Source organism: Amblyomma mixtum, chromosome 5, assembly GCF_055824585.1.
Source record: "Amblyomma mixtum isolate Tamu chromosome 5, ASM5582458v1, whole genome shotgun sequence".
NCBI lineage: Eukaryota > Metazoa > Arthropoda > Arachnida > Ixodida > Ixodidae > Amblyomma > Amblyomma mixtum.
Genome location: NC_143016.1, coordinates 46,550,940 through 46,578,866, shown reverse-complemented (window position 1 = coordinate 46,578,866; position 27,927 = coordinate 46,550,940). Strand labels below are relative to the sequence as shown.

At 46.3% G+C, this 27,927-nt stretch overlaps 1 protein-coding gene across 2 annotated transcripts; it reads left to right on the top strand.

The window, feature by feature from the left end:
- The first annotated feature begins 256 nt into the window (after positions 1 to 256).
- On the top strand, positions 257 to 27,370 carry LOC149341983 (arylsulfatase B-like). Of its 2 annotated transcripts, XM_089544284.1 has the most exons (9): positions 257 to 475; positions 6,368 to 6,527; positions 11,179 to 11,291; positions 16,143 to 16,253; positions 17,207 to 17,332; positions 17,456 to 17,582; positions 21,485 to 21,778; positions 25,286 to 25,713; positions 27,103 to 27,370. In XM_089544284.1, the coding sequence occupies exons 1-9, from the start codon at positions 383 to 385 to the stop codon at positions 27,235 to 27,237; spliced, it is 1,587 nt and encodes a 528-aa protein (XP_089400410.1). In that variant the 5' UTR covers positions 257 to 382; the 3' UTR covers positions 27,238 to 27,370. The 2 variants fall into 2 exon arrangements, with proteins under 2 accessions (XP_089400410.1, XP_089400411.1); XM_089544285.1 differs by lacking the exon at positions 16,143 to 16,253.
- Positions 27,371 to 27,927: the final 557 nt, after the last annotated feature.

Here is a 27,927-nt window from a genome sequence, read left to right as displayed (position 1 = left end):
TAGGAGCTGAATGTAAGGTGCATACATTTGCCCACCCTTGTCTGGTGGTTCTGCAGCTCCAGTTATTCTGCGTTAGCAACCGCTATGGTGTGCGGGAATGCAACGAGAGTGACATGTTGACAGAGAAAAGGTTGGCATGTCACTTTCTGCTCATTCCATGTCCAGAGAAGTAGTAGGCATGACGTTGCTGATGTGAAGGCTGGCCCGACTTGTTGTTCTGAACCAATTTCAGCGGCAGAGCTTCGAAGGCTGGATACCCAGCAAGGCTGGCCTGTGTAGTTGTTTTGAACCAATTTTAGCTTCAAAGGCATGTGGGTATTGTGTAGGCTGGCCTGTGTTCTTTTTCGGTAACAATTACAGCTCCAGCTCTCTTCAAGGCAGGATGCTTTATCTGGTCCTTCTGCTTTCGGCTCCGCTAGTGGTTGTGTGCTCTGGAGAGCTGCCGCACATCGTGTTCCTCATAGGAGATGACATGGTAAGTGTTTGGGGTTTATAAAGAGCCACATGCTAAACAAGAGACAATAAATTAAGAGTTTGTTATAGAACGTTGGTAACGGCTCCCTCGATCGTTATTGTACACGATGTATGTAAAGAACGAGGCTATTCATGCGCGTTAGTCAGAAATGCTCTCGGGTTACGACAGTGTGGCAGGCGCTGCATCCAGTTCTGTTTGTGTCGCTAACCTTAACTGGGAGGCAACCACGCGGGGCGTTTTGTGATGACGACTATTCACCTCCGCAATGCCCGTGAACAGGCACAAAATCGCGCGAAGATACGGGGCGGAATAGCATTGTTAAAACTTGAAAGAAATATTGATACAATTGTGCACCTGCGGCTGACGAGCCTTTTTTATGAAATAAAAAATTATGGATCTGGAGATCCGTGAGGCATCACTTTCGTTACAAAATGCTGTTGAAATTATATTGCTGTAGCTATCTTTTAAATGACTTTTATACACGCCATCTGTGAGACAGCGGCCCTTGTAAAGGTAGGTGAACAGCCTCTGTCGACTCTCTACTCACCTTCGTCCATCCGCTTCTGTTTAAGATATCTGCCGGAAAAGATATATTACTAGCTTACATAAAGGTGTTGTTCGTTACATTTCAAATGATTTTAGCTATAGAGCTTGAAATTCTATCCTTACGTGGAGACGTCTTCTTAAAGCGGTGCAATGCTGCAAGAGTGCATTGCACGAGTCTTTTACAAAAGCTTTGACTGAAGTGACACACAGTTTGCCTAACTTTAATGTTCAGGTGCACGGCAGTTCCAGCATGATGAAAGAACTCAACTTACTGCGACAACCCGTAGTAAAAAAATGGTACACGCCTTATACCAAGCGACATCGTTGTTGAGTCAACGTTTACTCGCTTGTTGAAGAGGTAAGCGCCTCACGGCCACTAACTTCCAGAAGGGGAGAGATTTAAGGAGCCTTTCTAGGTTAAGTTTGGTTCACTTAGTCTAGCTTGCGTTACGAAAAAAAAAGAAGGGCAACAGTCCTACTGAGTGACCACCGCGCTGTGAAAGTCGCAGAAACACGCCGTGAAGGGAAATGTGAAGAGGCTGAGAGATGCCATAAGGACAGGTGGTACATACTACACACGATTTGGGAGAAGCAATGGCGTTTCCAACGCACATGTGCTGATGACATTCGTGTCATTACTCAACCTACGCCTACACACTGTAAACGTGCCTGCGGACCCTTGGGCTATAATTCAGGAAGCGGTGATAGTCGAAGAGTCTTGAAAACATAATGCGCTCTGCTGTATGAGTGCCGCCAATGCCAAAACAGAGCAATTTATAAACGCCTCAAAGTAAAAAGAAAAACAACTCAGTTTATTTCCTTTCAAAAGTACACAAACTACGTGGTCCGTCGACCAGCGGCATTTGTAGTCACGTGACCACCTTGCGTCGACATACACACTTCCTCCCATCTCTTTCCGTTTAGAATGTTCAAAGGCGATGATGCATTACTAGCTTTCATAAAAGTGCGGCTTATTATATTCGAAAACTTTTAGCTATACGGCTTGAAATTCTTCCCTTTTGTGGTGACAGGTCCCACAGGCTCCAGTATTTGCCGATTGATAATATGCAATGAGTCATCCTACGCTTACAATAGCAGCAGTAAAACTGGCCACGAGGGAGCGCGTATAGGCGATTTACGTTGTGACTTCGTGTGGTAGCACCCTGGGAACTCTAACCTCTTCGCACAGCAGAAGGGTAACAAGTTGAGCTAGTCAGATGTACTCGTGTCTAGTCTTTCTGTGTAGTTCGTCCGTGTGCGCTCAGCACAGCTATTTATGCAGGAATGCATTTTCGTCCTGTCCGTCGACACGTCTGTGCAGCCAGCTGCCCGCACGGGTGACGCCCTCTTTAGAAATTTTTCGTTGCGTACACTCCAGTTAGTCCCAGTTGTGCTAGATTTCATCCAGAGCTTGAGAATAATGGTCCCAGGCTAACAGTATTTATAAATAAAATTTGTATTTCACCGAAGGTTAACACCGAAAATGTAGCAATGCTTTCCTTTTTTGTGGGATTTAAAAGATTTTGAAGCGATTCCGCACTAACACTGCACCTCTAAACAAACATTACGTTGCAAGAAATGCGATTTTGAAGATGAAGGTGTACTTTGTACTTTTTGTACAATTGCGAGTGAACATGCTACTCCTCACGTGTTACATCACACCACTATAATGGCCCTAGAGCGAGCAGTATTTGTAGATAAACAAAATAAAGATGGAAGGATCGTTTTGACTCGCCTCCGAAAATCTTACTCGCAAACTGTGTTGCTACTACCTAACGACACGGGACAGCACACATCCACTCCTACATTGGAGTAGTCTAGGCGAAGCACGGATTACTCCGCGTATTTTTTTCTTTTACGTACGTTTCCTTCAAATTCCTTCTGTCTACACGCAGCAGTGATGGTGGTCCAGTTGGAATTCGGCCTTTAACTGTGGTGCGCACGAGCACAGATCTGCGGACACATAGAGGTGAAAGTGTAGCCGTTAAATGCATTCCTGCATCAACAATTTCCCGTCATCTGTCGGACATCGCCCGACAGCGGACAAGTACGCGTCCAGTCAGTTGTCGTGCATGGTCCGACACATTCTGCTTGCTTTTTCTGTAGGTAAATTCGGCGCCATCTGGTTGGACTCGTTGTATCCTAGTAACTGGCTATTTGGCTTTTCTCTCAATGGATGACAGCCCCACACCGCAGAAAAAAATATTATTGATCACGTGGTTTTCAGGCCCTGGATATGCGCCAAAACCCGCGGCATGAGTTCAATCCGACAGGCGCGTTTTACGGAAAGTTGTCTAATGACTTGAACGAAGGTTTGAAGGCCGCAGCATCAAAGATTACGCTGTCTGCAGTGACAGAACGACAAACAGAGGCAGGCTATATTCTTTTTGCAAGACGCGCGAGAGGAACCCTGGCCTCCACCCAGGAGAACGCTTCGAGAGGTTCCATGTACTTCAAAGAAGTTGGTTTGGTTTGGTTTATGGGGTTTAACGTCCCAAAGCGACTAAGGCTATGAGAGACGCCGTAGTGGAGGGCTCCGGAAATTTCGACCACCTGGGGTTCTTTAACGTGCACTGACATCGCACAGTACACGGGCCTCTAGAATTTCTCCTCCAAAGAAATTCTAGCCGCCGCGGCCGGGATCGAACCCGCGTCTTTTGGGTCAGCAGCCGAGCACCATAACCGCTGAGCCACCGCGGCGGCTCAAAGAAGTTCCGCTGAAGCTCTAGCGCAACTAAGAAAAATGCTTTCAATAAATTTTTATAATCAAATCAAGTCGCGGAACTCCTTTTCTTTTCTAGGGGCTAGAAGGCTCAAAAGAACACTGACCGGTGCAGTAGTCAATGGGGAAACTACACCTGACCGGAAAGGGTTAATATTGCATTAGCCGCCGCCGTGGCTCAGTGGTTAGTGCGCTCGACTATGAGTCGGAGTACCCACTTTCGAACTCGACTGCAGTGGCCAAGTCGCCCGTGTGTTGTGCGATGTCACTGCACGTTAAAAGATTCCCAGGGGGTCAAAATTATTCCAGAGCCCTCCGCTACCACACCTTTTTCTCTATTTCCTCTTTCACGCCTCCTCCCTATCTTCCCTTATGGCACGGTTGATGGGTGCACCAAGAAGTGAGAGTTATTGCGCCATTTCCTTTCCTCGCAAACCGCTAGCCACTAATAATAGGGAAAGAATAGGCGCGGCGCAGGCACCAGGTGAGTCCAAGTGATAACTGCAGCAGCACACTCTCCCAATACTTCAGGAAAAAAAAATACTGATTGATTGGGCGCGTTGCAGCTACCACGTCCGCCCAAGCCATAGCTGCAGTCAAGTTAGCCAGGGCCTAGACAATGTCGAGCCTGCTTTGAGGTAGCAAAAGGAGCCAGACATGGCTTTTTGGCGGCGTCGTAGGCGGCGAGGTTGCAGGAATTCCATAAAGACTACGTCATGCGGATCACTGCGTTGAGAGACTGACTGTTTAGAATTAGGAATATTTGGGTACAGCAACGACGCAGCTGCCTCAAGCACCAGCGGGCGAAACGGATTTGTTCGCACCGGAGCGGTTTCGAATCCGGATCCCGGCTGTGAAGATTTAATCTGTTTACTTTGTTCCCCAGGGTGCGGCGCGGGGCTACGCAATATAAGCCTTATGCCTTTATTCATGCCATCGCGTTACTACAAATTTCCCATCTGCTCCCGGTCATATGGCACGCAGATCATAGAGGCTTACGCAAAGCACACTGGCTGATGACACTCATAACAGTGTTGTTAAAAACTAGGTGTTATATCATACTGAGTTAAACACAAGAAAGAAGTCACGAATTTATATAAAGGCACCGTAAGCAATACAAATTTTATCGCTTATGAATGCACAATATCCTCGCGAGATGACCTAACAAAAACCGGAGGAAGAGTATGTTAGTTTATGCCGTGAAGATACTGTGCATTCATAAGCATGCACAACATCCTCACGAGATGACCTAAAAGTCTCGTCGCCCAGACTCTGTTAGGCCATCTCGGCCACCTTGAATTTAAAAACAGACGCAACAGGCGATGACTCTAAATTGGCATGCCGTACATGCTACATCAGCGCTCGGGGCTCACAAATGGCGTAACAAAAAAAGTGAATAGAGGTTTCTATCCTCACCAACTTCCTTGTGTTGTTCCTGCGGTAAGCTTATAGCAAAACTAAACAGCGGGCATGCATGTCAGCACTGGGGTAATCTAGGCGCAAATCAGTTCAATTTTCCGCCGCGTTTCAAGGGAGGCGAAACTAAAAAAAATTAGCAGTGGCTTAGCTCTGGTTAAGCCTGGATATACAAGCGAAAAGCTGCAGTTATGCTTTGTTTGACGTCATGGCTGTCGCAGTTCGCGCACAATGCACTGGGAGCACCACGATAACGGTGTAGGCAAGCGCGTTATATAGCCCTCCTTTCGCATGCGCAGTAATTGCGGTAGACACGCGGCTGCAACGAAAGGTCAAACGGTGGCGAGGAGGCGAGCGCGCAGTAGTAGCGGCGGTGAGTAGGCGGCGCACATGCGCAGTAGCGCACGGCTGCGCCGAAAGGTCAGACGGTGGAGTCGCCGGCGGCGGCGGTCACCGCTGCGGCTACCTGCGCCGCGCGTGACATCCTTGGTTTCGCGCATGCGCAGAACTTGCCATTCGGTTTCACGGCGGCATACGCGAAGCTCGGCTCTGACCCCTTTAGGGAAGCTCTTCGCTTCAAAAGCACCCGTGTGATCCGCGATGTCTGTGCACGTAAAATATCCCCAGGTGGTCGAAGTTATTCCGGAGGCCTCCACTACGGCACCTCTTTCTCTCCTTCTTTCACTCCCTCCTCCGCTCCTTCCCTCACGGCGCGGTTCAGGCCTCCACGGAGATGTTAGACAGATACTGTGCCATTTCCTTTACACAATAGCCATTTTCAGTTTTGTCCACAGCAACTGATACTACTTAAGAGGCCGCTGAATGCAGGACGTTTTCTTCATTCTTATGCTTCTCGGTCACGATTTATTCCACATTAAGAGCTGCATAGGGCCCGTCCGTAGAAATCACGGCGTCATCCGGACACCCAAACTAATCCCTCTTCTCACAGTCCATGTGGCCAACCCCACACTACATGGCTGCTGACTGCACCCGACTATTACTACAAGGCAGCAAACGGCGCTCACTGGAACTTACGCATGGAGCTAATGAGAGTGTAGCACCATATAAATGCGACAGGCATCCCTGAACTTGGCCCACAGTAACTAAACATTCGGACTGACGCGAACTTTGCGCGCCACTAAGCAGTTGTTGATATTCGCATTGCTACAAGGAGAGCGTGCGGAAAATATCCTTATGTCCTATTTCAGGGATGGGACGACGTGAGCTTCCACGGGTCTTCTCAGATTCCCACCCCCAACTTGGATGCGCTAGCAGCAGACGGTGTCATACTGAACAGTTTATACGCCCAGCCCGCCTGCACTCCATCGAGATCCGCAATCATGACCGGCCTCTACCCGATACGCACAGGTGAACCATAGAAAGAGAAACACAGAGAATGGCATGGAATTCTGAAAGCCTCAAAACATTGGTAGCCCTGCGCCGAAGAAAAGACACTCGGAATGAGAAGAAACGTTGAGACGCGAATTATCTGATACGGAATTCATGATGCGCTTTTAATAACGAAACTTTCTTCTGCGTTATCTATCATGCAAAAATATTATCATGCATCTGTAAGAAATCCGCTAAAAGAAACAACGGTATGTTTTGGTATTTGAGCAGTAATCACTCACATCATGGTAATGATGAGTTCAGATTCGTATTACCTCTAGGCGTACATGGCACGACAGTCATTCGTAAAAAGAAAATAAAGAATACAATCGTAGAGAACCAATGAAATAGTCTTGCACTATTAGGACCCTCTTGGTGCGAACGCCAGTGGGACGATTTATTGGTGACAGTGCTCGCCGCGAATGCTAATAGAGTCTGCAAAGGCCAAAATGATGCCTCTGTTCTGTTTGCAATACAACTTTGGCTTTGTATGCGTCTACCTTTAACCAGGTAAGTGCCTTATTCTTACTGTTAACGATACCTGCCTTTCCCGTTTTCTTTCGTTTTTTTTTCTATCATTCAAGCTGTGGCATGTTTCAATGAGTAGGCTTAATTTTTTTTGTAACATGCGAACCTTCTGAAGCGAAGGTGTAGATGGAGACTTCTGGGTTCAGCTCGCGGTAAGTTGAAAACACAGGACAAAAGTCTAAGACACAACTCACCAAAGCAAATGCGGCCGTTGAATATTGTTCTGTGTTGCTTTCGTTGTGTTGTGTTTTCAAGTTATTGCAGGCTTCATTCACAGGTGCTCTTTACTGGATGAAGTAGTTGGAAGACTGCTTGACCTTGTAAGTGAGGGATCCGTGACCTAGCGCTTGCAGCCGCTGTCGCGACCCAGTGTTCGCTAAAACAATCGCAGTCCCACCTGCTGTGACTATCTGTTGCGGCTGTCCGGGAAACATGTCTGCCAAAAAAGTTGCATGGTGTTAGGGTGGCGGAAAGTACGCTTCCGAATCCTCCATCTGTATAGTAGTACGTGGCTCATAATGATTTCATTTGTTTCTGTGGTTGTTTGCGAAGTTCATGCTCAGGGATGGCTTGCGCGCCCTAAACATTCACAAACTCATTTCTTTTGTCCAAAACTCCGCAGCTCCTCGGCAAGCAGAGGGAAGAACCGGAAGCGATGAGGTGGCCAATGATCAAAGCATGAAATGAGATACTCGTTAAAATGTTATTTGCCCGGTTCCAGGTATTATCAATTTATTATCATGGTCTGGCAGCCTTAGCAAGAAATTTACGAAAATGCAGTACGTAAAATAAGCAGGTTTTGAAGACTAAATACGTACGTGTTCCCATCAAAAAATAAAGTCTTACTTCCGATAAGGAGTAAACTTTCTTTCTCGAACATTCGACTCGCGAATTCACTTTTGGTGCTTTGAAAACATGAGAATTTATTCCTGAATCATCATCATCATCGCCAGCCTGACTACGCCCACTGACTGGCAAAGGCCACTCCCATGTCCCTCCAATTAACCCTGTCTTTTGCCAGTTGCGGCTACCGTATCCCCGCATACTTCTTAATCTAATCCGCCTGCCTAACTTTGCTGCTGCCCCCTGCTACGCTTGCCTTCTCTTGGAATTCACTCCTTTGCCCTTAAAGACCAGAGGTTATTTTGCCTTCGTGTTATATGCGCTGCCCAAGCCCAATTATTTCTCTTCATTTCGACTAGGATGTCATTAACCAGCGTTTGTTCCCCCACCCACTCCACCTGCTTCCGATCTCTTAACATTACACTTATCATTTTTCTTTCCATATCTCGCTACGTTGTCCTTAACGTGAATCCTCTTTGTTAGCTTCCACGTTTCTGCCCCATAGGTGAGTATCGGTAAGATACAGCTGTTGTATATTTTCTTTTGAGGGATATTGGCAAACTGCCATTCATAATCTTGAACCTGACGTGTGCTCTCCACCCATTCTTATTCTTCTAGTTATTTTCCTCTCATGATCCGGACCAGCGGTCACTACCTGCCCTAAGTAGACATATACTCTTACTACTTCCAGCACCTCGCTACCAATTGCGAACTGCGGTTCCCTTGCTATATTGTTGAACATTACTTTGGTTTTCTGCATGTTCATTTTCAGCCCCACCGATCTGCTCTGCCTAACTCATGGATCATGCTTTGCAGTTCATGTCCTGAGTGACTTAGCATGGCAATGTCATCAGTGAATCGCAGATTACTTAGGTATTCTCACTTACCTCTTACCCCCAACTTTTCCACTTTCAGGCCCCGGAATAGCTCCCGTAAGAGGGCTGTAAATAGCATTGTCGAGGTCGTGCCTCCCTGCCTGACACCTCTTCTTATTGTAATTCTATTGCTGACTCGGTGGAAGACTATGGTAGCTGCGCAATCGTTATATACGTCCTCACATCTATTTGGTAGTGCTGTACGACAAGGCTTATGGTAGCATAGGATGTGGGGCTTAACGTCCCAAACCTATATTTTTTGTGAGTATTTCGCCGTGTGCAAGGCGGCCAGTTTGGAAAGATGGTTTGTGCGCATAAAGGACCCTGTTTTTTTTCCTTTGTTTCTCTTGTAGACGGCGCCGCATGATGAAACGCGAAGAGTGAAATGCGGCCAGATCTTTCGCACACGAAACCACAGCGTGTACAGGGCACTTTCGTACCGGGCTCTTGGGGATAAAAATATCGCTTTAGCGGCAGAGTGTTACCGCAGACACCAGTGTTAGCGGACATCAGACTACCGGGGAATCGTGTGAAGTAGTAAGCTGGGTAACTAACTTTTAATAATTGACTTTTTAACCTGTACAGTTAGCAAGGTAAGCACAGATTTTTAGCCGACCGTTTGTAAAAGCGATATCAGTTTTTAGAATTTCGAAAACATGATTAACCTCGCCGCTGCGGCTCGAAGAAATTTGCCTACATCGTGCAAAAAATGCATGCGCTTTCGAAAGCAAGCAGGCAAAGCAACCCTTCCAATGCACGTAACTAGCCGAAAAGCCAAATTTTGTCGAGCCACAGCGGCGAGGGTTACCGCGTTAATGGAATTCTAAAAACTGATATAGCTTTTACTAGCCAGCTTTAAAACTTAGTTAACCAGCTTATTACCTACGACGATTCACTGGTTTCGTGGTGTCCGCCAACACTGGTAGTACTATGCCTCAAAGCCGTATTTTTTCCCCAAACAGACTATTTTGAAAATTTTTGAAAGTGTTAGCTGAAACGCCCGTTATAACAGGTGCGCATGAATGGATTGGAATCCCGCGCGCATTTTCTGTGTATTCCACCTGGGCAGCTAAATCACGTACAGTTTGACATTGTAAATTGCGAAATTGAATTTCGCGATGCGACACATGGGCTACAAGGGAGTCTGTAGTGGAAAGTCCGGGGTAAATGCAGATAACTTGAGTTCTTTAAAGGGACACTGAGGATAAATTGAAGTTGTCTTGTATCGACAGAATACCAGCTCCTGATTACAAAAACGCCACTCATACTGGCAACAAAGCTCTTGTAACGTAGAAAAGAGCAAGAACCAAAATACAGGTATCGCCGCCACAGGCCAAACTCGCAAGTACAAGCGTGATGACGTCATAGGACATAACAGTGTTAGCAACACTAGGACCCGAGGAGCTACGAATCACTGAGGCGCGGCCAATGCATGCGCAAATCTCCTTGACGTCGCCAGATGGCGCCACGTGCCCGGCAGCTACGCGCGCGCCTGCAGCATCGGGACCAATCAGCGCCAGCTGACCGGCGCTCCCGGTACTCAGCTAACGGTAACAAGGTGCACGGTATGCTAAAGGCGTCTATTTGCGATAACTTCGTTGACGACTTCGAGAGCGGGATCCATCGTAACGCTGGCAAAACACCGGTGCAAACGTAAACGAAGGGACGGTACCGACGGCCGCAAAAGCCGATAGATGCCTTCAACGTGCGGCCGGCGGTAGCTTTCTTTTCGGCTGCTGCTAGGCCGCACTGCTGGCGGCCAGAAATCACGGAGTCTGCGTTACGTCATGTGCACGTCATGTTTCACGTCACTTAGTCCTGTGTCGTCATAAGAGAATCCCAAGTTTGTATCAGAGCGGCGGGAAAAACTTTTTCAACTTCGAATCCAAATGTCTTAGAAATAAATGCATCTTTCGCTGCCGGCCAAGTGGCAACAAAGCAATGAAATGCCGAACTATCGGATTTTGCTATAAAATTTATTAATAGTGCTCTCCTCACTGTCCCTTTAATGTGCGCTGCCATCGCGCATCGTTAGGACATATTTGCATTTGGACTCTACCAAAATTCAGCCTCCGCGTCCGGGTTTAAATCCGTCGAGCTCAGTCTTAGTCGAACGCCAAAGCCACTAAGATGCCACAGCGAGTGTCAAAGCTCCTGTACACGCTTTAATGGTGCTGTTGATTTGTTAATAAAGTCTCATGAATTCTCTCAATGGACTGTTGCTTGGACCATGCATCATTATTGTGAATGGATGTATTTTTGTTGATGCTGTAACAGTGTATCATGGGGCTGCTACGCAGCTTGGAATCAAGCTATTCAGGATGTGTAATTAACTCCTATCTGAGGCATTTTCAGTAAAGAATCTATTTCTATATTTCGATCAGGCATGCAGGGCATCCCCATCGAAGTAGGTGAACCCTGGGGACTGTCGTCCGACTTGCGGATTCTGCCCGAGTACCTCAAGGAGCTCGGATACGAAACTCACCTGGTTGGAAAGGTGATCCCTAGAAAACCTTTAAAATGCGCAGTTTACTTTAACATTGTGTTTACTTCGATTTTAAGTAAAATTTGTATCCATCAAAGTGAATTATTTGAATTACAGCACGTAAATCGAACTACCTAAATACTATGCTCTAGGCAATATTAATTAAACTCAACAAGCACGACGTGCGGATTAACAAAGCAAGTTGGACAAATCGTTTAATCATATAGCACGATGCCCCGCTCCGTTTTCGCTTTCGTCATCTAGAGCCCAATTGTGGGCCTGGTGGCTATTTCGTATTTCCATTAAAGCATGCCCTTTTTTTTGCAGCCACTTAGGTACTTATAACAACACCCAAGGAATGTACGCCAAGAGATTACAAATCTTGCATTTTTCATCCAACTCCTTGAAGTATTGCGAGCTACTTTTTATACAAACCCTTATGACATTAAAGAGGCATGCGCTCCGCATAAAATGTGCCAATCACTTTCTTATTTTTTCCAAAGCAAATTGCCAGTGCAGGAAAAAAGAGAGAAAGAGGTGCCGAGGCTGGCCGAAGCTCCGGCTGAACCCTTTACTGCGGCACCCCTTTTTTTCCTTTCCTGATTTTATTCCTCCTTTATTTTTATCCCCGTGGCGCTTTTCTGCGTCTACTGAAAGCACCGTCGCGATGGCTCAGTGTAGTCAGAGCGCTGGGATACGGAGCCGGCATATCCGGGTTCGAATACGACTGCTGCGGCCGCGTTTGGATGGAGAAAGCAAAACATTTATTAGAACGACCCATGAACGGGTCCATGTTCTCTTGGGAGAGGAAGTTAAAGTTCCTCCCCCAGGACGATGAACACCCTGCCCAATCCCCCGCCGTGAGTATGTGCCATTAAGCCTGAGGACATCAACACCATCACCATCATGGGCAGTTGTTGCAGGAGACTGCCCCATGAAGAGGCCGTTTGGCCGAGGTGGGCAATCCAGGCCTGCCACCTGGGTATGTAGTGAGAGAGTCAGCGACATTGTGTGATGTTGGCTGTTGGACAGTTCAAGCAAGTGTGGACAAGCGTCAGTATGGAGGCACACACTTGGCACTGGAGTGTATTGGTCTCGTGCGATGTCAGTGCCCGTTAAAGATCCCCAAGTGGTTGAAATTATTAATGCGAAGGCATTACTAGGCTATGTCGGAGGCTTTCTGTCATCGAAACCGTTTGTGCGGCGATTGTGGGAAACTCCAAAGAGATATCTTCTCAAAAGTGGTTATAATCGTAGGAGGATGATAAGAGGATGCGGCACAAAAATGTTGGTGCTGATCGGATCATTATTTAATTAATAAGTGCGAAAAAAGTGACCAAAAGTGGGCGTGGTCGGGCAGAGAGTGGCGCGAAATTTGAATCGACGGAAATGCGGAGCCACGTGACGTACCGTGTGCCTGGCCTACGTGACAGGAAAGGTGGGCGGAGCCGAAGCGTGGCGCAAAATTTGAATGAAGCGCGATGGAATTGGGACTAATCGCAGACTCCCTCAGTCAGGTGATTACGCAATCAATGAGAGATCGATACGTGATCGATTCGTGATCGACAAGTGACTGATAAGTGATTGATAAGTGATCATAAGTAATTGATAAGTGATCGATGAGTGATTGATAATTTATTTATTTATTTATTGGAAATACCTGCAGCGCCCGTAGGCATTATTGCAGGGGGGGGGGGGGGGGGGGGGTGAGGATACATAACAGAAGAATAGGCAAGAAAAAAAAAGGAAGAAAAAGCAATAGAACAAGGCATGACACAGCAACAGGGTCAACGCCTATTGACAAACAAAACGCCACCGTATTCTTGGAACCAACGGAGGAAATCGAAATTTGTAGCGCATTCCTAACCAGAGAAACACCAACTCAGTCGATGTCGACGATCTTCAGATAAAGCCTGTCAAGTTCGTGATTGACTTTATTGCGCCTCACTTAACATATATTTTTAACCTCGTCCTCACAACTGGCTGTTTCCCAAGTCGCTTGAAAAAAGGAAAGGTATCGGTCATCTTTAAAGGCGGCAAAGAAAACGACGCGGCTAACTACAGGCCGGTATCTGTATTATCCGTGTTTTCAAAGGGCCTAGAAAAAATAATATTGGCGCGCATAGAAAAATTTTTCTCCAGGCATAGCATATTACAAGGGTACCGACATGGTTTCCGTCGAGGCAAATCAACCGAAACAGCGCTACTAACAATGAAAGAGCTCATCATTAAAAATATTGAATGCGAGACGCTTACGCTCGGTATTTTTATAGATTACAGCAAGGCCTTTGACTTTCTAAACCACCAAATTCTGTTGAAAAAACTTGGTGCCTATGGTGTCCGCGGTGTATCTTTGGTGTTGTTTAACTCTTACTTGAGTGATCGAATACAGTGTGTCAGTATTGGGGACCACACCTCATCCTTTAAGAGCATTTCATCTGGTGTGCCACAGGGCAATCTTTTGGGGCAATTTCTTTTCAATGTATATCTCAATGATATTGTTGAACCCAATTCAGATGCTTATGTTCTTTACGCTGACGATACAAGCGTGTTTGTTTCTGGTCGTGACATACAAGAGAAGATTACTAAAGTAGAAACTGAGATGACAAAGATAATCAACTGGTCCAATGGCAACGGTCTTAAGATTAACGCAAAAAAATCGAAAACCATAATTTTTAAACCAAGTGGCAAACAGGCTACAATGCATCGTCTTTTAACACTCGGTACTGCTTCTATTGAAGTTGTCAACCAACATAGGATCTTAGGAGGGACATTCTCGTCTGATCTGAAGTGGACACACCACATCGATTTCTTGCGCAAATCACTATCATCGGCTGCGGGAGTACTTCCGAGATGCCGACATTATTTTCCGGAAGAAATAAAGGTTCACATTTACCACGCATTATTCACATCACATTTAAACTATTGCTCTCTTGTTTGGGGAACAACAACAATCAGTAACATTAACGCAATTTTCCTTCTACAGAAAAAAACTCTTCGTAATATTGCTAATGTATCGTACTACCACCGACAGAAGAATTGTTTGTGAAGTGTAAAATAATAAAAGCAAAACATTATCTAGAATTTCGCTTAGTGCATACTTTCTTTTATGCAAATAATGCCCTTCAAACGTTTTTAAAGAGTACCGCAAGTTTACGTAAACAAAAAAGCGATGGTCGTACTCGCAGTTGTGACACATGGTTTGTACCACACCAGCGTGCCGATTCTCTCTGCCAGTCCCTACAGTACCTGCTTCCATTTCATCTCAACGATTATGAAAAGAAGGATGTATATTTCGAGACCTACAGTAAAAAACAACTGCGACAATATTTTGTAACCTACTAAACAACCTGTGTACAATAATCATGCTAACTTTGTATTAGAGTACGACTGACATATGGGAATTCCGCAATGTTTTCTGATGTTCAGGGTGAATTGAGGCAGAACGCCGATCACCTGAAATTCTCCTTAACAACGGTTGTTTTGTTAATTATTGTACCCTATAGTTGTTCGAATGATTGTTTGAAGATGTGTACTCACACTGTAATTTAGTCTGTAACCACTGCTAGCTTGTATGGGCCTCAGGTACCTTTCAAGGTGTCGTAGAACAGCTTTTTCGAATGGAGGACTTCAACATCGAGTAGAAAATAAATGAATTAAATTGATATTGAAGTACAAAATGAATGAATATAAAGAAGCAACATGGCATGACCAAAAAGTATTAAAAAAAAGCCAACTGCGCACTCAACGCGCGGAACATAGATTCAAAATGGTACTCAACAATTTTATTGGTAAGTAACTGATAAGTGATCGACGAGTAACATATAAGTGTCCACCTTCAGGTGTCCACCTGCTTCACCTACACCTGCTGTCTCATTTATTAACAGGTGGCTCACGCATGTAGAAATGTTAACATCTAGGTTAGTACTTAGCGAAGTGGTTAGCGATATAGCCAACTAAGCCTGCTCGGGAACACAAGTTTCCCTTTCACCTAATCTACCTTGATGTGCAATCTTCGACAAGCGCTCAGCCGCTGTCGGTTGCGTTGTTTACCGAGAGCGTGCTCTAAAAATCTTGGGAGTTAAGCTTTCGCTCTCCAATCAGAGCAGCAAGATTTCTAAGCCGAGCTTAATCCGCGAGAAACGTTGTCACAACGGCATGTTCACTATCCTCTGCTGAAACCACCTGCCTTCCGAGCGTTCTACTGTGTCCACCAGCAAACGGATGCCCCGCACAATAATAAACTTATTTTAAATCATTCTCTACCCGAGACATGCGATGGGTTGAAAGTCTATCACCAGATGGCCACTAATATAACTGAACAGGATCAGAGCACTGGTGATTTACACGGCCAGTTCAAGTGAAATAAGATGTTGTTAAACCATAAACTACTCCAGCGATGCCATCAATTTGTTCGTGTGCCATTATCTACACTTACTGTAACTGGAGGTTTCTTCTTTCGTATTATTGAAATATTGCGATTTTACTATCTTCAATTCTGAGAGCTTAAATCACTTATTTCTGTTTGTTTTCTGCAGTAGAACCTAAATAACGCTGTTATTAGTTTTCTATTACTGTGTTAGGATTACTTTGTAATAAGTTATCTTTCGAGCACCAACGGATTACACTAATAATTACTATCGATAAAAACACTTAAAAAACTCCCATGCATTCTTACTTTCATTTAATGTTGGCTTTGATAAAACATCTGTCTTAAACGTTTGTTAAGCTCGTAATCGCCAACGTGAATCTCTTTGTTGTGCTCCTTCGGCAGAAGTAATGCCTTCACGGTATTTCATATACGCATGTTTTGCACGCCTATCTCATATATTTACACTGACCTGTGCATTTGACTTATTACAGTGGCATCTTGGCGCTTGCATGGAAACTCTCACGCCAATATTTCGGGGCTTCGAAAGTTTCTACGGTTACCTCAACGGCGAAGAAGACTACTACACCCACAGCATAACTCGCGTGAGTCTATGTACTTTACCGCAACAGACCGGGCGCGCATATTTTGACTTGCAATCTCCGCAATTATTCACTTCCGGCTGTGTACAATAATTAGCCCAAGCAGCGAAAGCGGTTGTGGCGTTCAGTTGGTTTGCACAAATGTTTCGCTGCGCCAGTCACCAAGGGTGCACCGCGTTCTTGTCCCCTGTTAAGCATCCAAAGTTGTAGAGAAGGTCACAAAAAATTACCGAAGACATTTTAGAAATTCTAAAGTGTGCTTGACGAAAGCATTGTGGTCAACCCAGTGCATATACCATGTTGTAGATGGCACCCCAGTGGAATGGCCACAGTGTTCGCCGATATCCCTCTGAATTACCTAAAGGTGTTTGTAGTAAGCGAGGGACTCTCTAAGCCGCTTCGGAGTCATGCGTCTCACTCACTCGACTGCAACCAGACGTCTGGCGAAGAAGCGGCTGTGTAGATGCCACCACCGACGCGCGCGCGCTCATTCTACCGCTCCTGTGTGACGTCACGGTTGCTATAGATTTCTATGCACAGCTGCGCCCCCCACTGGCACGCCGGTTACTAAGGAGGGGAGGAGGTTGTGCCGCTGCGCGGAGGAGAGGCCGCAGTTGGCATGATTCCAGCGCACGGATGGACGCGACCGCGAGCATGAGCCATTAAAGGCTTTCGCCTTATTAGGTTACTTTGCTTCAGACAGAGCTCGTCCATCTGGGGGTGTCTAATCGTCCTCCAGCACTTATATTACTGTGCCCCCAAAACCATCAAAGAACCTATTTTTAGAATAAAGTTTTTTTTTTTTACTATCACGCTAAAGAAACAACGTTTTTAATCTTGCTAGGGCCTAAGCCTTGTACTAGCCGGCTGGATTTAAAAGAATCAACTTGTTTTTATGGTATCAATGAAGATGTTTCTGTGAGGAATATTTCTGATTGATTCGTGCTGCTGAGCAGGAAAACCACACTGGCCTCGACTTCTGGTTAAACACGGAACCTCGCTGGGCGGACGATGGAATTTACTCAACGACGCTTTACACCAAGCGAGCTCAGTACCTCATCCGCAACAGACAAAAGGATAAGGTGAGGCAGTCGAACTCGTGGTTCACGATGAGTGTCTTATTCCTGTCTGTCGAAGCGTTATTTAACAGGTTTTGCATGACGCTGCGTATTAAAGGCGGCAGCGTATTTCCTTACATCCCGCAGCCGCTGTTTCTTCTCCTGAGCTACCAGGCAGCGCACGGAACGGACAGCCCCATACATCTTGAGGCGCCGCAGGAGGATATTGACAAGTTTCCCTACATAGGAGAAGAAAGCCGGACCATTTACGCAGGTTAGTGAGCTTCGTAGTTACTGCGAGGGCCATTCACACGTCTTTGTGAAACCTGCGTGGTAAATTTGTGCTGGCGCTGCGCACTGAAAGCTGCGGTGTCATCGCTTGTCACAAGCCTACTTACACTGCGTGAACCATGCTTCCATTACTATAGCGGCAGGCAGTTATAGCAACACCAGTGATAAATCCTCAATACTGTGAATACAAATTTGAAATCTTGCTGTGCTAATACTGCGAATAACTATACACTTTCATAAAAAATCGACTATTACTGTGCCTATAACAATTACTGCACTATTATGCAACCACAACGGTATGATTAATGCGAAACCACTATATGGCTCTGTCGTGTCAGCAGAAAGTATCCGCAATTTTCTCCGCAGGATTAGGTCGTTCTCAGAAGTTGAATGTGCGGAAATTTGTTTGTGTGAGATAGTGTCTCATGAAATGTTGCTGTGGAAAAAATTGGGTTGATGAGGTGCCATTAATTAATTGAATGCAAAAATAACTCAACAAAATACACTTAGACGTCCAAATCGCCGTGGACGTCGATATAGTACATGGACGTAAGAAAAGCCGCGGACGTCGATATAGTATGTGGACGTTTTGCTTTCGCAATGCTGTAATGTGGGAGCATTTTCTGCGTAGTTGGCTAACTTGTCTTGTGCTGTCTTCGTTGTCATCTAGTGGAGTGCACGCTGGCCCGCAATCTTGTGACATACCCTTGCATGCTGCCCGTGCCTTGTGCTTCGTTTTATCTTCGTAGCCATTCGTTGGCGCGCGGTCGCTAGAAGAAGCGTGCCAGATGTTTACGAGCACCTCATAGGAATACATCCTCAAATTTTCATGACCTGCCTCACCGGTTTCGATCACAAATGGGAAATCATTCTTGTTCATGACCTCAACGGGAATGTAATCAAGCACTTACAATTCGTCATCAACGCCGCATCAGTGGATTTCCCACACGAAACCGATCCAACGCAGTCGTCAACTCTACGAAGTGCTTGTAACGATCTACATTTCTACAGGCAACGCAGTGCAAACAAGGTTGCACCCTTATGAACACTCTCCTCACCGCAGAGACGGCATAATGCGGAGAAGCATTTTCATGCTTGCTTGATCTTCCTCAAAGCCACTGGCACGCGGCTTCATCATTTTGATCGTGAGGCGAAAAGCAACCAGGTGTACCTCGAATCATAGCAGCCACGCTCAAGGGCTTGCATATTGTTCGGGATTGCCACGGTATATTTCCGCCTTTAAGTTCAGCGGGCCGCGACCAGTTGGGTTTCTGTTCTTCGTCAACCGCCGAGAGTGTGCTGCTGTCACCTCCGCTGAGTTGACAGCTGAGTCAAAATCAAGAAGAATGAATGGACTTCGGCAGGGCATGTAATACGAAGGCAAAATACCGGATGGTCCTTAAGACTAACGGAAGTTCAGTTCTTTCTGTCATCCCAAAAAATTGGCAGTGGCTTAGCTCGGCGATGCCAGGATGTACGTAGCGAGAGCTTGATATCAGGCATGCGAAACAGCTGGCGGAACAAGGAAAGGCTCGCGCAACGACGAGGAAAGCGGTGTGACGTCATACTAAACGACTGCGGCGGCTTCACGGCGAGCGCGCGGTGTGACGTCATGCCAGATGGCGCGTCGAGCGCGCAGCATTCGCCAGCTGCAGCGGTTGCTAGGCAACGGCTCAAGGTCGGTCTCTGTGCCTCCTCAGAGCACCGCCACAACGAAATCGCAAGTTCATGGCCAATGTAGCTTTCGCTACAATAAAGAATTCGTTTAAGCGTCCCTTCAGGTTCTCGTCCATTGTTCACGGTGTTGTCACCACCATGTGAAAACGTTAGAGGTGCTGCATCATCAAGCAGCCATGCTTCTGAAGATGTGTCTGATGCATGTCCTTGACGACATAAAAGAAGAGTTTGTGGGAGGTTATCCGCAAAATCATTCGCGAAAAGCTGCGCAGAATGTGCCCATTACCGGCGCGGCCTCTAGCCCCTGCGACTGCTGATGTCGTTCGCGAGTGGGTGCAGCAAGATCTAGGGGTTCCGAAAAAGGCGACAACTTCAGTAGAACCAGCCGCCTTGACATACGTGGCAGCTGTCCGTAGCCAGAGATACTCAAACCCAAACCAGCCACCCTAAGTGTCAACCCAGCGACCCCAACCAGCGGACAGTTCAAACATGGAGCAACTAGCCACGCCTAGCACAAAGCGTGTCTGGTGGACCTCTGATTAGCGGCGTTTGCTCTGCTTCCGCCATGGTGAACCCGATTACATTCTTCTGCACTGCCCCTACAGAAGAGTGGGCCTATGTGGCCTCTGAACTGACGGCTCACTACAATGCCCCGGCAAACAATTCACGAGTATCTGCACTGAGAGGAGTACATATCATAGAGCCGACTTTCTCACTTACCATTGCTGTCCACACTATGTTTCGCATGAGGTTGAGGTCGAGGTGGTTGTTACCTGCTGATGGAATTAGCCTTGCAATTATTCTCTCCGCAATAGGTCCATCGTAGCAACACTTGGATATTAACTAAAGTGGCAGTTTTCGGCACAAATTTGTGACCTCACAGATCTACGTCGGCATGCGCACAGTCCCTACATCTCTGGAAACTAGGTCACAGTCTCGAAGAAATTTTGCAAGAACGTAGGAAGCCTCCTTTCTGTATCAGGGGCATCCGCGCGGGTATACATGGTCTAGAAATGAATCAGGCGCTCGTGCCCCTCTTGAGGAAAGCGAGTAGCAAACATATTCACGCGTTGAAATCTGGGGCAGAGCATACGATAATTTGTATATCACCGCCCACCTCTCATGAAGAACACAGCGGAGACGACGCCAGGCCCCTTGAGTACGAGCCGAACCCGTGCGAATTGGGTGCATTAAAGTAAATCGAGGTCTATACAGTCCCTTGGTCACACGCGGTTGGTTTGGGAAAACACCCCAGGGATCTGAAATGGCTGAGGACCGTTTCTTTGAAGCATCTCTTGACATCCTGAGGGAGTTTTTTTTGATGGACACGCAGACAGAGCTTCATAGACGAGGCTGTTCACCACTTCGATGCCCAAAACACCTACGTGCGATAGTACCCATTGGAAACGTATACAGTAGTTTCTGCTGTGAAGATTATGCACCATGCACAGACATTTAGGAGACAACATTTTAGTGCGAAGCTTTGAAGGACAGATTTCAAATATGTCATAATGACAACAGGCGCAGCCGGGCAAAACCTTATGCACCTTAAAGCCGCTTCAATGTCCACACTGTGCAGGGCATATCTCCAGCAAGGCGAACAAACCGGGAAATATTCAAAGATGAGATATGGATTGCCGCAGCACCAGCTTCACTGATTATGTCCCCAAAATCTTAGTGAAAACTTGGAGATGGCGAGCATATTCTATTTTAATAGGTTCAAGAATGAGCGAACGCGTTTCCCCCAAAGGAGTATTCCGCTTAGCACGAACGTAAAGATTGTCAGTGCACTCTTAAAACTATCAGATGATCAAGGTGGGTTTAACCACTAGCTTTGTCTCTGAACTTGATACCTAGGACCCTTAGAGTTTTAAATGTCAAGTAAGCCCGGGACTAAGCTCAGAGCTCGTCCAGCTACCGTCTCTCCAAGACGACCAGCTGCAATGAAGCCGCTCGGCTAAAAGGTTTAGGTAATGACTTGTAAAGAAATTGACCGTTCCCGGCCCCCTACGGAACTTACAGCGCTATCTTTGGGCACTTTCGGTGCAAAATTTCAAGACGTTCAATCTCTAGAACAAACGTGGGATATTGGCGACCGTCACATTATGCAGCTCATCACAAGAGCTGCATGTAGTCTGACCATTGAGGAGGGATGATTTTCTCATTGTTCATCTGTGATGCTATCCATGTGCACCGTCTTTACTGCAGGCATGGTGGACGCGCTGGACCAATCTGTAGGCGAGGTGTTCCAGACACTCAGCGAGGCCGGAATGCTAGACAACGTCGTCGTTATCTTCATGAGCGACAACGGCGGCACACCGTTTGGCAGCCACTCCAGCCGCAGCTTTAACTGGCCGCTGCGAGGGACGAAAATGTCTGCGTGGGAAGGTTCAACAAGGGTTCCTGCTTTCGTCTGGAGTCCCCTGCTTGCTAGGAGACGGAGGGTGTCCCATCAGCTCATGCACTTCACGGACTGGTTGCCCACACTCTACAGGATAGCCGGTTGGTGCCATAAAGTTCATTCATTCGTAAGGCAAGCTACGTGGAAGGAAATGATAGGCGTGAGCTTAAAAAGGGAATAGAATAATGCTGGTCAGGAAGGAAACTTTAGCTCGTGATGTTCTTCTTAAATTCAAGAAGAAATGGGCATGAGTATGGCCAGGAGTGCGAAGGCAAGATAGCCGGTTGTTCTTTACAGTAAGTGGAACGCCAGAGAAGGCAAGCGTAGAGGAGGGTGGCATAAAGACAGGTGGGCGTACGAGATTAGGGGGCCTACAGGGATAAAGGAGTCGGAAGTCGCAGGTGCAGCAGCACAGGAGGTCATTTGGATGGGCATTTGTTCTACGGAGGAGGTGGTTAGGTTGATAAAAATACGAAGGAATTTCTTGGCATATCTCCCTGCGCTTTAGTGGTATAGTATGGTTTGTATAGAATGCCATTAGTGGCAACGCCTGTATGAGGCATACAGAAAGCTACCGGCAGTGACACTTCCCGCTATTTCGTATTCGTAAGACCCTGCCGTAAAGAAAGACTACAGTCCAGAAAAGAGTAAAAACTGGGCATTGGCGCACTGTAAACAAGCAGATTTCTCAAAAAGCAAAATGTTTTCTCTCTTTCTTTCTTCTTTTCTCCAGTCCACCGTACGTCCTCAGTCTTTAAGACATAAAAACTAGAGCAAAAAGAGACACTGCTTCGTTGTTCATTATCTGAAAGCTAGTGAACTGAACCCTCGTCGATACACATCGAACCGCTTACATACTTCTCTCGAAGCCTTGGTGCAAGTATACATTTCTGGGTCATATTATGCGAAAAGAACGTAAAACATTTACAGATCGTGCATTCGAGTTCAGCGTTATAGCAACATTCAGTGAGAGCCTCAAAGTTGCACTGCTGCAGTGGTTGGTCATGATTAACGACTGGAAATATAATCTTTCTCAGGTTTACATCCTCCACTTTAGAATTCTAGAATGCTTAGCGTGCTGATTTATCATCCTTAAACCATCATCCTTGATAACAATGCCAGAGCGGGGGCTAGTTGGTGCTTCATACTGATCAATTCGCGCTACAAGGAACACACACACGAAGACACAAACGGACGAAGCGCGTTACAAGACACAAACGGACAAGACACAAACGGACGCGCTTCTTCCGTTTGTGTCTTCGTGTGTATGTTCCTTGTAGCGCGAATTGATCAGTATCATCCTTGATGCGGGTACACCAGCGAATGAATTTACAAATAATAAAATCAACTTGCAAAGAACATCCCCGGGTGTAAGTAACAATTGTCTGTAAAAGGACATGGATAGCATTGGTCAAATGTTTAGGGGAATCCCCCAAGGTGGAGTAGATTTGTAATAAGGGAGTAATTACTCATTGGCATCCACCCGAGCGCAGCCATACGGCCACAAAGGAAAGCTATACAGCTTTCTCAGAAACTTCGTAGTTAAAGAAAAATTCGTCCTGGTCCGGGGTTCGAACCCAGGACCACCGCTACACCGGAGCAGTCGCTCTACCAATTGAGCTAACCAGGACGGCAAGCTTATGGTAGGGCGAGATCGAATTGATCAATAACTCGAAGTGGGAACAGTGTTGGTCAAATGTTTAGGGGAATCCCCCAAGGTGGAGTAGATTTGTAATAAGGGAGTAATTACTCATTGGCATCCACCCGAGCGCAGCCATACGGCCACAAAGGAAAGCTATACAGCTTTCTCAGAAACTTCGTAGTTAAAGAAAAATTCGAACCCCGGACCAGGACGAATTTTTCTTTAACTACGAAGTTTCTGAGAAAGCTGTATAGCTTTCCTTTGTGGCCGTATGGCTGCGCTCGGGTGGATGCCAATGAGTAATTACTCCCTTATTACAAATCTACTCCACCTTGGGGGATTCCCCTAAACATTTGACCAACACTGTTCCCACTTCGAGTTATTGATCAATTCGATCTCGCCCTACCATAAGCTTGCCGTCCTGGTTAGCTCAATTGGTAGAGCGACTGCTCCGGTGTAGCGGTGGTCCTGGGTTCGAACCCCGGACCAGGACGAATTTTTCTTTAACTACGAAGTTTCTGAGAAAGCTGTATAGCTTTCCTTTGTGGCCGTATGGCTGCGCTCGGGTGGATGCCAATGAGACATGGATAGCAGTATCTCATCTGTAGACGGGGGCAAATGGAGGCCAAACAAAACAAGGATCCAGTTAATTATTAACAGATCAAACTTATCAGAATAACGGTTAACAGATTAGGCGGAAAGGCCGTAGAGCAGCGGCTCTTCGGTGCAATGAATGCAGACGATATTGTGCTGTTAGTAGATAGCCAGGTAGATTTGGAAACCTGGTTAATTCTTGTAGAGACGAAGGAGGCACTCTAGGCTTCACATTTAGCGCGATTTACTAATGATGCCAGGCCTTACTTTCGGGTATGCGGTTTTGTTCCAAAGAGCAAAAGTTCTGTCGAAACTAAAAATAAATCAGAGAAGCACTAGGTGCCCACGGCAAAACCACAAACGAGGCAGTACAAGGCGATATTTGCTGGGCATCGTTCAAAACAGGAAAAGTTCAAAGTAAATTACTATATGAAGAACGCCGGAGGAAACTGGACAATAACAGCTGGCAGCTAAGGTATTTAGATACTTATGCAGAAAGAACGTTGAGTTGCAGTGGCGGAAAAGGACTAGGAAACTAACCAGTAAGTATGCAGCAAACACGCACTGAAAAATGTAGAGGTTTAAGCGGTGGGTAAAAAAATGCAGAAGGTAAAAACTAGATTAATTCAATGCAAAAGAAGCGGACCGTAGAACTATACCAAAACTGGAAAAGGCACATCAGGAAGGAATCGTTCTATGATAACTCAAAAGGCAGAGCCCTACTCTTTGAAGCTGGATCAGGGTGTCTTAGAAGGCGGAACTAAAAAAAGAAATTAAACCATGAAGATGACACATGTGCAGGGTGGGGTAAATCTGCAGAAGGAATTGAACGTCTTCCAAAGGAATGTAATGGCATCCATCCGGATGCCAACGTAGGCACAGTCACTCTCCCTGAGGCCTTAAGGCTTAGAGGCAGAAATGGTCATGTGAATGAATCTGCGGCGGAAGCTAGCAAAAAGCTATTCGAAGTATACGTGGCTCAAGACCACAGAGGTGACTTAAGGTTAGAAGTGTAGGTGCAAGAAATTTATTTAAAGAAAAAAGCGAATCTATAGCTGGATTTCTTTCGCAGTTAAAGAAATATAAAGAAAGTAAGTCCAGCATGGTGCCAACTGCCTACCCATCCGCCCGCCCACCCGCCCGTTTGCCCGCCCGTTTGCCTGCACCTCCGTCCTTCCATCCGTTCGTCCGCCCATCAGTCCATGTTCGTGCGTGTGTCCGCGTTTGTGCGTACGTGCGTGTGTGTGTGCTCGTGTGTGCATGCGTGCGTGCGCACTTTCAGGGACAAATGCGCTGCCATGCTAAATGCAGTCTAGAAACTCGCTACAGATTTTCTTGTCTTCCCTCCTACGTCACGGACCTGTGCTTCCAGGGGGCGACCCAGGCAGCCTCGGAAATATGGACGGTCTCGACATGTGGCGCCACCTGTCGACAGGCGCGCCGTCACCACGCAAGGAGATGCTTTACAACATTGACACCTCATCGGCAGCGATTCGTAACTCGCGGTACAAGTTAGTGCTGGACACGACAGAAGAAGATAATGGCCGCTATCCGACTGCTGGGGGTCGTCGCCTTTACAACGACCTCGACCAGCTGCTTGCCCAGTCAACAGCGGCAGCTGTGCTGAGGGACGTCTACAAGACTGATCACCTGTGGTTTCCAAGAGGTTGGAGACAGCGAGCCACCCTTACCTGCGGCCGTAGCAGCAGCAAGAACTTTTCTCCTGCTGATGGTGTATTCCTCTTCGATATCATCAAAGATCCCTGTGAGCTGAACAATCTGGCCGACTCGCTTCCAGAGGTCAGTGTCCAAAGCGATGTGCTGCATTTCAGCTTGTGTCTTGATATCAAATAGTACTGAATATGAGATGAATGTTGATTCTAAGGGCTCAATTTTGCGTTCATTCGTATCGCTTACTTAAGGTGAGTTTTAAAGCTTTGCTAGTGGCCTATTTTTTGTACCCTTGTTCAGACACTTTCACAAATGCTCAGAGTGAACAGTGAACAAGCTGAATGCACTCTGAATGCTTTTTTCTTGAAACGAAGGTCAATACCGCGTTTGTGGCAGAGCTCGGAGAGCTCGAAACCGAACAAGTAATTTGCTTGGAAAGCCTTTTTGGATCCTGCCTTTTACTCTAAAGATGTGAGCCTGACTGTTACAGGAAATTCTCGCATCACTGAATAGGCGCAAATGAAAACTTCGGACATTTCTATCTGAAATACCGATGCTTTATAAAAGAAAATCTAAAAATGAAAAACGCTGTCCGATATAAGAATAGTAAAAGATCTGGAACCTCGCGTACTGCATGCATACGTGCGGTATTCGAACGTCACACGTGGCTGCTACGTACCTACGTGTCACTGATTAAATGTAGTCGCTGGCGGCCTAGTGTATTAAGCCTTTAAACTCCAAATTATTTCCCCAAAAAGCGTGCCAAAATAGCAACATCTTTTGACGATTTTTCACGAAAATAACTGCTGTCAGGCTTAAAACACGCGCTAAAGTCTCGAAACACTTTTCATTGGGCAACTACCGTCCTTTAATGGCGAAATTTGCGACCAACGCATTTGCCGACCGTAACTCGTCTTTGGTGGGCGGAGGAGCGCAACATCGGGCAGGACGAGTGTGCCTCGTCCCTGGTTACTTTGGTACAATCTCCCATGACGAGTATTGCTCGAGTCGGTGTTTAAAGAGTTCAGGGGCCCAGTCTGCATGTTGCTTCTTCCATTGGTCCTTCTTTATTTAGCAGTACAAGCCCGTGCCTCTGCAGATATTGACGTGCTAAATAAAACACTCTTTCAAAACAGCGAACAAGGAAGGGGCACAAGTCGCGTCGAAATTTAGGCAACTAGTCAGGTTCGAAGCCGGTTCACTGCAGGGAAGAATTTTGTTGTGCATCAGTTCTTTCTTAACTACGAATTATTTACTTTCAAGCGTCAAATCATTAGAACCACATATTAACGCCGTGCCTCTGCGTTGAGTAAAACTGGTGCGCCTCATAATTTTTTTTAGCCCACAGCTCTCCTCACGCACTTCCCAATATAAAGGCAGTTGCTTCTCCACTCACAATATACGCTGACTGTAAACCCATTTGAGCAGTGGTTACGAAATTGGAGTGCACCCTGGGCTTCTAATCATTCACATTAACGTACTGCGTTTTCATAGTGGTATGTTGATTTTCTTTCACAGGTTGTATCTGCCTTGAAGAAGCGCATAGACGCATACGCAGCAGTCTCTGTACCCCCGAAAAACAAGCCGTTCGATCCTGCAAGCTTACCTGAGAAACACAATGGGACTTGGGCGCCGTGGATTGAGCCATCGTAGCGCACGCAGCCATTTCGACCAATTACTCGTCCTCAAGACTAGCGATGAACCGTCAAGACATGAAGATATACACTTTCACGACAGTGTCATGTGCACCCAACAGCACGGCATCCGTATATTGCACTCCGGCGCATGTTGCTTTTTTTTTCTGAAAAATTAATTTTCCGCGAGCAACTGAGAATGCTTCAGGTACGCTTCCTGGAACGTTTGTGAAACACTTCTGAGAAGTGTACATGATCTGAATGTTAACACTTTATGCGTTCTGAATTTCATACGTGTCCGCGTTTTATATTTTTCTACTTTCTACGTGTAGGAGAGAAAATTACAGACTGTAGCCTGGTTGATTTCATTGCATTTGGCTGGCTGTTCATTTTGATCTCTTTTGCTGAAGACGCTTTTTTTTATGACAGCCCAGTTTCTGGACATGTCTTGGTTTGGTTTATTGGTTTATTGGTGTTTAACGTCCCAAAGCGACTAAGGCTATGAGGGACGACGTAGTGAATTAAGGGCTCCGGGAATTTCGACCACCTGAGGTTTTTTGACGTGCACTACCATCGCACAGAACTCAGACCTCTGGCATTTCGCCTCACCGAAACTTGACCGCCACAGGCAGGACTGAAACCGTGTTTTTCTGTTCAGCAGCCGAGGGGCATGTCTTAAATTTGGCGGTATCCTTTAACAGGTGGAAGC

Excerpts from the sequence above, each read along its gene's own strand:
- LOC149341983 (XM_089544284.1), top strand. The coding sequence starts at position 383 with ATGCTTTATCTGGTCCTTCTGCTTTCGGCTCCGCTAGTGGTTGTGTGC. Across the intron at positions 16,254-17,206 it reads ACACCCACAGCATAACTCGC|GAAAACCACACTGGCCTCGA; the intron begins GTGAGTCTATGT and ends GCTGCTGAGCAG. Across the intron at positions 17,333-17,455 it reads GCAACAGACAAAAGGATAAG|CCGCTGTTTCTTCTCCTGAG; the intron begins GTGAGGCAGTCG and ends TACATCCCGCAG.